The 12,312-nt window shown below is 41.3% G+C and overlaps 1 protein-coding gene across 9 annotated transcripts in view; it reads left to right on the forward strand.

Annotated features, from left to right (window-relative positions):
- The window catches only part of LOC137347313 (S-adenosylmethionine decarboxylase proenzyme-like), a 105,217-nt gene that overhangs the window by 46,952 nt on the left and 45,953 nt on the right, over positions 1-12,312 (forward strand). For 6 of the 9 annotated variants that reach the window (XR_010968928.1, XR_010968927.1, XR_010968925.1 and 3 more), the window contains exon 7: positions 9,481-9,573. Coding sequence is in view for 3 of the 9 variants with exons in the window: in XM_068011732.1 (XP_067867833.1) it covers positions 9,481-9,573 (93 nt within the window). In the remaining 6 variants the exon portion in view is untranslated. Of the gene's footprint in view, positions 1-9,480; positions 9,574-10,458; positions 10,587-12,312 lie in introns of all 9 variants that reach the window. The other 3 variants (XR_010968924.1, XR_010968923.1, XM_068011731.1) reach the window with 1 other exon arrangement.

Raw genomic sequence — 12,312 nt, forward strand, 5'->3', positions numbered from 1 at the left:
ACCTATGTATTTAATCCCATACCTGTTTAAAGCTGAGGATACACAGCAACATGGTATGCAGAATGTACCAGGTTGGATGTAATTGTCTGGTTAGAGTGAGAGGTCTGGAGTTTAGCAGCACTGGTGGATGATCCTGAGGTTTGGTAGAATTGGAGTGGATGTGCTTAAGTTTGGCAGTACTAGAGTGGGGGTGAAGGGGTTAAACTGCATTGGAAGCAATTCAGAAAAGGTTCACTAGGCTGATTCCTGCCTTGAAGGGGTTGTCTTATGAGGAATGGTTCTATACTCATTGGAGTTTAGAAGAATGAGAGGTGATCTTATTGAAACATATAAGATTCCGAGGGGGCTGAACAGGGTAGATGCTGAGAGGATGTTTCCCCTCATGGGGGAATCTAGAACTATGGGGCACAATCAGATGATTATTGAATAGCGGAGCAGGCTTGAGGGGCTGAATGGCCTATTCCTGCTGCTATTTGTTATGATCTATGTTTGGCAGCACTGTGCAGGAGGGAAGTTAGGGATTGGTAGAACTGGTGGGTGGGGAATGGAATATGGAGTTTGACTCACTCGTGTACTCTTCGGGGTCTATCAAGAGTTAGGGTGGGGGCACACGTCAATAACAACAGCTTGTATTTATATAGCACCTTTAATGTAATAAAACTTTCCAAGGCACTTCACAGGAGCCTTATCAAACAAAATTTGACACCGAGCCACATTAGGAGATATTAAGGCAAATAACCAATAGCTTGGTCAAAGAGGTAAGTTATAAGGAGTGTGTTAAAGAAGAGGAGAGAGGCAGAGAGGTTTAAGGAGGGAATTCCAGAGCTTAGAGCCTAGGCAGCTGAAGGGATGGCCACCAATGGTCGCGCTATTAAAATCGTGGATGTGCAAGAGGCCAGAATTAGAGGGGGGCAGAGATTTCGAAGGGTTGTGTGGCTGGAGAAGTTAACAACACTTGGGTAGGACATTCTGGGTCTGGCGTGTAGCATTAATCATTTTATCATTAATTCCAGAAGAGTAAATAAATACTGTTACAATTTAATAAATAAGTACCACAGTCACATAAATTAATAGATTCCACTTGTTGTCTCAGCCAGTGCCTTTCAGGAACACATGGCTGATTTATTAATAAAAATTTTACTTTTAAATACCAATATTCAGTCAGCAATCTTGCATTCCTTTGGAAGTTGGAGGGAGGAGCAGAGTTTGTAATCAGCATCTTCTGTAAAGGTCAGTCATCAAAACTTCCAGAAATTACCTCAGAAAACATTAATTGTCCAAAATAAAAATCATTTTCAGGTTAATTTACAAAAAAATTGAATTAGCTGACACAGCTTCTGGGATCATACACATTTAACCTCCCACTTCAGCAGGATAAACAAATCTTTTGGAAACAGGGATTTGTCTTCAACTTGTAAATGTAAACATTGGGACAGTATCTAAATTTATTTGTCTCTCTCAGCTGGCCACATTTTCTGAAGTAATAAATTAAATTAATAGCTCTTATTTAGAAGTTTAGTTGAAACTTGATTCAAATTTATTATTCAGCTTGTATTCAGATAATTTTCAAAAATACACAAACTATGTATACAAAGACGGAATTTGATCTAATACTACAGGGACAGGAGGATGTCATTCAGCCCCTCAAACTGCTCCACCATTCAAATAGATCTGTATCTGATCTGATCTGTACCTCAACTCTATTTACCCACCTTAGCTTCATGTCCCTTGATAACCTTTACCCAATAAAAAGCTATCAATTTCAGTCTTCAAAGCGCCAAGTGTTTGCCAGCATCTACAGCCTTTTTGGGAAAGGATTCCAGATTTCTACTACAATTTGTAAATGGTTTTGTTTGGAATTCATGAGGAACAAAAGAAGCTACATGTGTGCAATTAGTACAGTTTGACCTGTTTGAAATGGATCTCTGTCTATCTGTGTTTCTCACTCACACAGAACACAGGAAGAGGAGAAGACCATTTTGCCTCTCAAGCCTGATACATTTAAGATTCTGAGGGGATGACAGGATAGATGCTGAGAGGATGTTTCCCCTCACGGGAGAATCTAGGACTATGGGACACAGTTTAAAAATAAAGGGTCTCCAATTTAAGATAGCGATGAGGAGGAATTTCTTCTCTCTTGCTGGCCCCCTCCCATAACCCTTGACACCCTTGTAGATCAAAACTCTGTCTAACTCAGCCTTGAATATATTTAATGACCCAGCCTCCACTGTTCACTGGGCAAGAGAATTCCAATGAGATCATGACTGATCTATGACCTAACTCCATGTACCTGCCTTTGCCCTCTAGACCTTAATATCTTTGGATAACAAATATCTTTTAATCTCAGATTTAAAATTAACCACTGATCAAGCACTAATTGCCGTTTGTGGAAGAGAGTTCCAAACTTCTACCCTGTTTTGTGTGTCGAGGTGTTCGCTAATTTCACTCCTGAAAGGTCTGGCTCTAATTTTTAGACTATGCCCCCCTAGTCCTAGATTCCCCAACCAGTGGGGTGGCACAGTGGCGCAGTGGTTAGCACTGCAGCCTCACAGCTCCAGGGACCCGGGTTCGATTCTGGGTACTGCCTGTGTGGAGTTTGCAAGTTCTCCCTGTGTCTGCGTGGGTTTTCTCCGGGTGCTCCGGTTTCCTCCCACAAGCCAAAAGACTTGCAGGTTGATAGGTAAATTGGCCATTATAAATTGTCACTAGTATAGGTAGGTGGTAGGGAAATATAGGGACAGGTGGGGATGTTTGGTAGGAATATGGGATTAGTGTAGGATTAGTATAAATGGGTGGTTGATGGTCGGCACAGACTCGGTGGGCCGAAGGGCCTGTTTCAGTGCTGTATCTCTAATCTAATCATAATCTAATCAGTGGGGTGATCTAGCCAATCTGTTCGCCTTAGTATCTTGAAAAACTTTGATCAAATCATCCCGGAACATTCTAAATTCCAGGGAGTATAACCCTAGTTTGTATAATCTCTCCTCATAATTTAACACTTCGAGTCCAGGTATCATTCTGGTAAATCTACACTGTGCTTCCTTCAAGCTCAATATATAGACAGACAACCATAGCCATGCATCCACAGCCTCTCAGCTTTAATAAAATACATTCAATGTAACTAATTGAGTACATTTTTAAAGTGGCTCTCTAGCGTTTCTTGAAATTATTTAGAAAGAACAAAACGAAATGACTACTGTCAGAGGCAGAAGAGAAACATTTTTCCAGTCAGGCAGACAAAATGCTCCTATTGTATCCTGAGAAAATGAGGATACATTGCACAATCACTGCAGAATCTGCCTCAGCAAATGGAAAGTCACAGAGATAGATTCAGATTATCAGATGGTCAAAACTGCTGATGTGAGACCCTGTCTATTTAAGGGCCGTAAGCCATTTTCAGACTGTTACAGCCCCAATTATGCCAGACAGTCAAAGTTAAAATCCACCCCATAGTCTCTGGACAAAAGTATTAATCAAAACCCATGTGTTTGAGAGAGAATCAGGTTGTTGAGTGAAAGCATTAATGCAGTTACTGAAAGACACGAAAGATAACTTCACAGATAAATTCAATCATATTATTGTGAAGCATCATTTTTGATTTTTGTTTTAACATTACAAACCTTATTTTGGAATCAAGGAATTTGTCATTGAGGGAAAAAATGGTGCATAAAAGTCTTCACAAAAGCATTTTGAATGATTTGATTGATTTTAGCTTTTGTCTTCTATTGATGGATTCTCCTGACGGGCTGTTCAGTAAGCTAGCAAAAAATATAAAAATGGACTGCAAAGGCTTCTATAGATACATAAAAAGGAAACGTTTGGCTAAGACAAATGTGGGTCCATTACAGGCAGAGTCAGGAGAATTTATAATGGGGAATGGAGAAATGGCAGAGAAGCTAAATGATTACTTTGTGTCTGGCTTCACTGAGGATGATACAAGAGATCTCCCAGAATTAGAGGTCCAAGAGATTAGGGAGAATGAGGAATTGAAGTAAATAAGTATTAGTAAGAAGGTTGTATTGGAGAAATTAATGGGGCTGAAGGTTGGTAAGTCCCCAGGTCCTGATATTCTACATCCCAGAGTGTTGAAAGAGGTAACTATGGAAATAATGGATGCATTGGTGATCATCTTCCAAAATTCTATAGATTCTGCAGCAGCTCCTGCAGAATGGAAGGTCGCAAATGTCACCCCACTATTTAAGAAGGGAGGGAGAGAGAAAACAGGGAATTACAGACCTATTAGCTTTACATCAGTCATTGGGAAAATGCTAGAATCTATTCTACAGGATGTGATAAATGGACACTTGGATAATAATGATCTGATTGGGCACAGTCAACATGGATTTATGAATGGGAAATCATGTTTGACGAACCTGTTGGAGTTTTTTGAGGATGTTACTAAAAGATTTGATAAAGGGGAGGCGGTGGACATGGTATACTTGGATTTTCAGAAGGCTTTTGATAAAGTCCCCCACAGGACGTTGGTTAGCAAAACTAAAGCACACGGGATAGGAGGTAATATACTGGCATGGATTAAGAATTGGTTAACAGGCAGAAAGCAGAGAGTAGGAATAAACGGGTCATTCTCGCATTGGCATGCTGGGACTAGTGGCGTACCCCAGCTGTTCACAATATATATCAATGATTTGGATGTGGGGACCAAGTGTAGTATTTCCAAGTTCTCAGATGACACAAAACTAGATGGGAATGTGTGTTGTGAGGAAGATGCAAAGCAGCTTCAAGCGGATTTGGACAGATTTAGTGAGTGGGCAAGAACATGGCAGATGAAATATAATGTGGAAAAATGTGAGGTTATCCACTTTGATAGGAATAGGTGTGCAGAGTATTTCTTAAATGGTAAGCGATTAATGACGTCTCAATTCATTCCATCTTCGCTGCCTCCGGAGAATCCTTGGCATCAGGTGGCAGGACCGTATCTCCAACACAGAAGTCCTCGAGGCGGCCAACATCCCCAGCTTATACACACTACTGAGTCAGCGGCGCTTGAGATGGCTTGGCCATGTGAGCCGCATGGAAGATGGCAGGATCCCCAAAGACACATTGCACAGCGAGCTCGCCACTGGTATCAGACCCACCGGCCGTCCATGTCTCCGCTTTAAAGACGTCTGCAAACGCGACATGAAGTCCTGTGACATTGATCACAAGTCATGGGAGTCAGTTGCCAGCGCTCGCCAGAGCTGGTGGGCAGCCATAAAGGTGGGGCTAAAGTGTGGTGAGTCGAAGAGACTTAGCAGTTGGCAGGAAAAAAGACAGAGGTGCAAGGGGAGAGCCAACTGTGTAACACCCCCGACAAACAAAGTTTTCTGCAGCACCCGTGGAAGAGCCTGTCACTCTAGAATTGGCCTTTATAGCCACTCCAGGCGCTGCTCCACACACCACTGACCACCTCCAGGTGCTTACCCATTGTCTCTCGAGACAAGGAGGCCAAAGAGAAGCGATTAAAAAGTGTAGATGTACAAAGGAACCTGGGTGTCCTTGTCAATAAGTCACTGAAAGCTAACATGCAGGTGCAGCAAGCAATTAGGAAGACTAACGGTATGTTAGCCTTTATCACAAGAGGATTTGAGTACAGGAGTAGTGAAGTCTTGCTTCAATTGTATAGAACATTGGTTAGACCGCACCTAGAGTACTGTGTGCAGTTTTGGTCCCCTTACCTTCAGAAGGATATTATTGCCATAGAGGGAATGCAACAAAGGTTCACCAGACTTGTTCCCTGGATGGTGAGACTGTTCAATGAAGAGAGATTGGGGAAACTGGGTCTGTATTCTCTAGAGTTTCAAAGAATGAGAGGTGATCTCATTGAAATCTACAAAATATTTAAAGGGATAGACAGGGTAGATGCAGCTAAGATTTTTCCCCTGGTTGAGAAGTCTAGAACCAGGGGACACAATTTCAGAATAAGGGGGAAGCCACTTAGCACAGAGATGAGGAGAAATTTCTTTACTCCGGGGATTGTGAATCTTTGGAATTCTCTACCCCAGAGGGCTGTGGAAGCTCAGTCATTGAGTACGTTTAAAGCAGAGATTGACAGATTTCTAAATACAAATGACATAAGGGGACATGAGGATAGTGTGGGAAAAAGGCATTGAAGTGGAAGATCAGCCATGATCATATTGAATGGCGGGGCAGGCTCGATGGGCTGAATGTCCTTCTCCTGCTCCTATGTTCCTATATAAGCCTTTAGTAGTTTCTCGATGGCTGGTTTCCAGCTGCTTTGTCCCTGATATTCACTGGGCGGGACTTCGAAGCGGAGGATTGGAGTTATGGTCGGGAAACCTGCAAGTGCAAGGATGTCCGGGATTCTCCCTAAACATCGGATGTGTGGGATCTTTTTCCCCAGATTCCCCACCCGATAGTCAGCTTGTTTGACAGAATTACCAAGGGAAATGGGACTGTGACTGAGAATGTGAGAGAGTCTGATTGAGGTCAGGGCAAGAGAACCCTGTAGAATCTTTCAGGGCTGTGGTTTGAGGCATTGGAGTGTGAAAATTTGAGAAGGGGAGGTTGTTTGGTGAGTGGACAATAGGGAAAGATTTTGGTTGGCAGCTGGGACATGGGATTGTTTTGTGGTGTGCATGATGTGTGGTTATTGAATGTTTTGAAGGCAGAGGTAGACAGATTCTTTACAAACAAGGGAGTCAAAGGGTATCGGGGGTAGGCAGGAAAGTGGAGATGAGTCCACAAACCGATCAGCCATGATCTGATAGAATGGCAAGCAGGCTCGAGGGGTTGAATAGCCTACTCCTGCTTCCAGTTCGTATGTTACTGAAGCCTCAGAGATTAAGGGTGACTAGAATTTGCATAGTATCATGGAGCCTGAGGTGAAAGAACATGGAAGGGGAGCGATTGTAAAAATTGTGTTCTTGGTAGATTTTGTTCAAGTCAGATAGTTGCAGAGTTGTATTGTTTCTTATTCCATTTAGGCCAATCAAAAGGTATGATACCAAGGTCCAATATGGGAGTTGTGACATAACAGATTGGGCTGAATTTTACCAGCCCCTCGATGTCGTGGCGGGGAGGCCCGTAAAATGCTAGCGGGAGCCGGATATTAGCGGCGGCAGCGAGGCCTCAGTGTGAACCCCCCCTCCCCCCCCGCCTCCACTTCCTTCATTAAGATTTGGAAATTAGATAAATTAACATGCAAATGAACTTACCTGCCGACGGCAGCCATCCGACGCCGATTTTACAGCCAACCGACCACAACTCGCGTGCCTTCGGAACTCCATTGGAGTTCAGAGGCGAGAGACTGGTGGGGAAGGGGGGAGGAATAAAATTATCAGTGCGGGGTGGGGGAGTGAGAAGACTATTCCTGTTGGTTGTGGGGATGGTGGGAAGGAGTTGAGGGTCAAAGATACAGAAGTTTGGGGGGGAAAGTTCGGAATTTCAGAAAGTGATTTTTTGGGGGGATAGGTCAATTTATGCATTGAGAACTCAATGGGGGGGTGGGTGGTGGGAAAGGGGATCCAAAGTTAAATTAAACTTTTATTGACTTTTTTTATGACACAGGCACCTTTTAAATATTTAAATCACTCCTGAAGGGCTTGAAGCCCTTTAAAATGGCGCCGGCCTGTGCGGTGGCACTGGACACATTGACGGGGATGCGGCGGCCTCCCCCTCTATATCATCGGGGGTGGCCGCTCCACCCCCTCCATTTAAATGAGCCCCCGCGCGTAATATCACGATTCAGCCCATTATGTGTGTAGTTTTGCCACACACAGGCTATTGCCCTGGGGACAAAGATTCAAATCCCGCCATGGCAGCTGGTAGAATTTAAATTCAATTCATTAATAAATTCAATTAATTAGTAAGAAGTCTGGAATTGAAAACTAGCCTCAGTATTGGTGCTATGAAACTATAAAAACCCACTTGGTTCACTAGTGTCCTTTAGGGAAGGAGATCTGCTGTCCTTACCTGGCCTGGCCTCCTAGTGACTCCAGACCCACAACAATGTGGTTGACTCTTAACTGCCCTCTGAAATGGTCTAACAAATCACTCAGTTGTCAAGGGCAATTAGGGATGGGCAACAAATGCTGGCCTTGCCAGCGACACCCACATTGCATGAAAGAATAAAAAAAACTCTCACGCTCACTCGCTCACTCACTCACTCTCACATATGCTTTCTCACTCTCACTCACACACACAAACTCACTCAGTCTCACACACCTCACTCACTCACACACACGCTCACTCACTCTCACACATGCTCACTCACACTCACTCACTCACTCACACATGGGGTGTAAATGGAACATACAATATTAATGTGGAGAAAGCAAAATCTTGCTGACGATGAAAATCTGTTTTTTTTAATCATGTTCTATGAAAAGAATTTCAAATGGCGAACTTTTCATTGCATACTTCAAAGTGTGGCTTTTTTTATATAGAATTTTACAATTCCTCAAGATATTGTTTTGGTCTTATTTAGTATTCCACATGTAAAACCTGGGGATTTTGTATATTTTAAATAGATATATCAAGAACCATACAATTACAGAGGATCTAGAGCTGAACAGAATTATGTACATAAGCACATAAGAAATAGGAGCAGGAGTAGGCCATTCGGCCCTTCGAGCCTGCTCCACTATTTAATAAGATCATGGCTGATCTTCTACCTCAACTCCACCTTCCCACACTATCCCCATATCCTTTAATTCCCTTAGTACCCAAAAACCTATCTATCTCGGTCGTTAATGTACTCAATGACTGAACATCCACAGCTCAATTCCAAATGCAATACTTGATAGCTTGGAAAGTTCAGTGAAACGGAGTAAAAGAATTAACATTTTTATCTTCACTCTTCTTTCAAATTCCAATGTAAAGGATCGAGAATATATCTGTTCTTGACAGTTGGTCTCAACAGTGAAACTGGGACACAAACAAAATTCTGGTTCTCCTGACAGCAAAAAACATTGGGTTCGAACAATTGGTGAGCAGTGATACTAACTTCATTGTCAAGCTCAGCAAGTGTTGAATTAAGATTGAATATTCATCTCAGTTCACTTGCTGAGAACTCAACAATTCTTGCCAACGGGCAAAATAGAACTCTCTGTGCTCATGATACAGTGAATCCAAGACAATGGAACATTGTAATATAATTGCTATGCCTTTTTTGGAGAATAGTTGTTAAAAACACCATAAAATGCAATTTAAAGCTATAATTATAAAGCATTTAAGCTCAGCGCACTCAGAAATATGTGTAATGTCTGAGTCATCAATTTCATGTTTCAAATCAGATGAACTCTAACTTATTTTGCAGAATTGAAAGCAGGAACGAAGCAAATTAAAAACTAAAATCATTGTGCTAGTTTGTTGTTGGATCTTTATCATTTTGAGAATGCTCAGAATTCCAAAATGCCAGCCTTAAAAAGAACATTTAATATAGACGGACACAGATGATTTTAAACACCTAACTGGAGCTTAATGTGCCTTATATTTTCTTTAAAAAAAATGTTTTCTCAGATGAGTGGGATATGTGACCTGATACAAGAGTCCATTATAGATGCCACAATGTTCAATCCTTGTGGCTACTCAATGAATGGACTGAAAGCAGATGTAAGTATTCATCTACACAAACAAATATCTAAATGTTTTATTGCAAGGGTTATAAAAACAATCTTCTGAGGTCAGTGTCGTGTAAAATGCATCTGTCGCGTGTAAATAAAAACTGTGCAAAAAAATCTGGTTAGTAGTTCCATAAAATGACACATCATAACTTTGTGATAAACATTTGGAAGCTTTTACCAACAGACAGTATGACTACAGTCTGAGAGTTACATAGACTTTGGATCATTTTTCTGTTTGAAATGAAGGAGGAATGCTGATCTGTTGGCAATGGATTAGAGTTGTAATGTGGAGTAGAGTTACTGCTTGGGCCCAGTCGATACCTCCGGCACAAATTACCCCAAAAGTGTTTTATCTCCCCTCGAGTTTCTGCTCAAACTTACTTGCATATCAAATGCAAAATCGGTCATGAGCCAATTGGGCAGTGTTTTATAAAGGTAATTTGATTTTCAAAAAAATTTTGAATTTAGAAATGGCCCCGATTTTGTGAGTTTTTGATGGTGAACTGTCAGCGTGTGCCATCATTACCCCCTCTGAAACTGACTGCAACTTCAGGACATGCGCAGGTTAGGAAATCCTGAAGTTGCGGACTCTCACTCACTGCTCCATCGCAGCTTCTGTACTTTGCACCCTTGCTCCAGGGCCAGCAACCACAGAAATCCATGAGAACGTCAGTTCTCCTGCTCCCACATCACTGTTAGAAACCTCACAAAGAGTTGCATCTTGTTCAGTCAGGTGTAACTGTGTTTTTAAACAGCAATTTGATGAACAACAGAAGTTGCCCTGAAAAAATAGTTTTATATTTGTGGAGTGCTGTTAACTGATTAATTAGTAGATTTTTTGAACAAAATTTTTTAAATAATTTTTTAAAAATAGCTTTTTCAGAATATGGTTAGGATTGGGAATGCACTGCCTGAAACAGTTGCTTTCAAAAGGGAACGAACAATTATCTTAAGCGAAAAACTTTGCAAGGCTCCAATGAACAGGCGGGGGACTGGGACGAGGTGAGTTGCTCTTCCAGAGAGCTGACATGGACACAATGGGCCAAATGGCCTCCTTCTGTGCTTTAACCATTCTATGATTATATGAATATTCTGGCTTCTACCATCACACATGTATATGCCCCAATCTTTAATTTGCTCTATGTAACCATTTCTAAAAGTGATTTTTTTTTTCCCCTCTGCATTTTGTTTCCTGTTTGTATGTCTGTGATATACAGCTTGATGACTTCACTCCAGCTCCACGTTGAGAATCTCAGTAAAGAACGCTGTCATCAGTTGCAATATCACTGCACGGCGATAGAGGTGAAATTCTCGCCAGAGAGATTGCTAGATTTCTCAGTGACACTTACTTCGATGTCAGTGGTGAACTCTCTTTGCTTCTCCACTGACCGCAAACTCCAGACAATTATTCTTTGAGTTTTTTTTAACGAGTGGTAACTTGTGCCGTTTGATTGGTACAGCTGAAAATGGGTTTATCACAAAAATTAAGCATTTTAAATCAAAGTGTTAATCCACCACCTGTGAGTAACCTGATTTTAAACTATTGAAAATGACTTTTAAAAAATATACAAAACTATATTCTAGTTAGATTGGTGTACAGAAGCCAAGTCTTTAATAATTTTTTTTAAAAATCATTCAAAACCTTCTTAAAGATACCTGTTAGTGTCCTTGCTGTTGTGTTTATGCTGGGTTTAATTTCGATATCCAATTTAACTCTGAGCAATGCAGATATCCTGCTGTGTTAAATAACCAACTGGTTTATTTAAAGCACATTAACAATAAAAGATCTCAGATTGGAGCACGTGTCTTAACAGTAGCCTGTGTCTGTGAGACGGATTCAAAATGTCTCTCGGAAGCTTCCATAAATCTCCCACAATTCCACTTCTCTCTAGCTCCACCCGGTGATTTAAAAGCTTAATTTTTGGAGCCATCTCAAAGCCCTGCTAATGTGCGGAATTAGCAGAAACTCTCAATGATGATTAATTTAATCTGGGGTTGGGGCCAGTTTTGAGGGTGGGGCCTGCTTTGAGCACGATTTTTGAAACTAGAGCAAAAGATCACAGAAACTCAAATTGCACTGAATGCAATTTGTACTTAAAATTGTGTGAACTTTTGCGTTGGTTTTGCCAGTGATGGGGGTGGCAAGAAAAAAACTAGCACAACTGATTGGAAATTCCAGACCTAATTGTTTGAAAATGTATTGAGTAATGAGAGTATCTCCAAGAACAGTGTAGTGAGTTGTTCAGTATTAAGGCACATATCTCAGTTGTACTGGCCTCTCGTGTGGGAGCACCCTAGCCAATATCAATGAGAAATGGGGCAAAATTGAAGTGTAATGATAACTGTGGTGCAGTAAATTCATACTTGCTATATTACTCTGGAATATTTTCAGGTTGCACACTTAACAGTAAGAGTAAGTCAGAAAATGCTTATCCAAGCCAAGACACTCAATGTCCAATGCTTATTGTAAATGAGTTAGAAATGGAATTTCTAAAAAGAGGAACTAATAGGGATCAATGGCAAACTGAATGCTGAACTAAATAAGCTCAGGTTAGTTTGATATTCATAAATTTGTCCTAATTTTTGTTTAGGTTGACTTGTTCTTTTAAAAGAAAAGGCAACACGTAGAATCATAGAATGGTTACAGCACAAAAGGAGGTCTTTCAGCCCGTCGTATCCATGTTAGCTCAGCTAGTTCCACTCTGCCTCCCCTTCCCCATAGCCCTGC

Source organism: Heterodontus francisci, chromosome 31, assembly GCF_036365525.1.
Source record: "Heterodontus francisci isolate sHetFra1 chromosome 31, sHetFra1.hap1, whole genome shotgun sequence".
Classification (NCBI taxonomy): Eukaryota; Metazoa; Chordata; class Chondrichthyes; order Heterodontiformes; family Heterodontidae; genus Heterodontus; species Heterodontus francisci.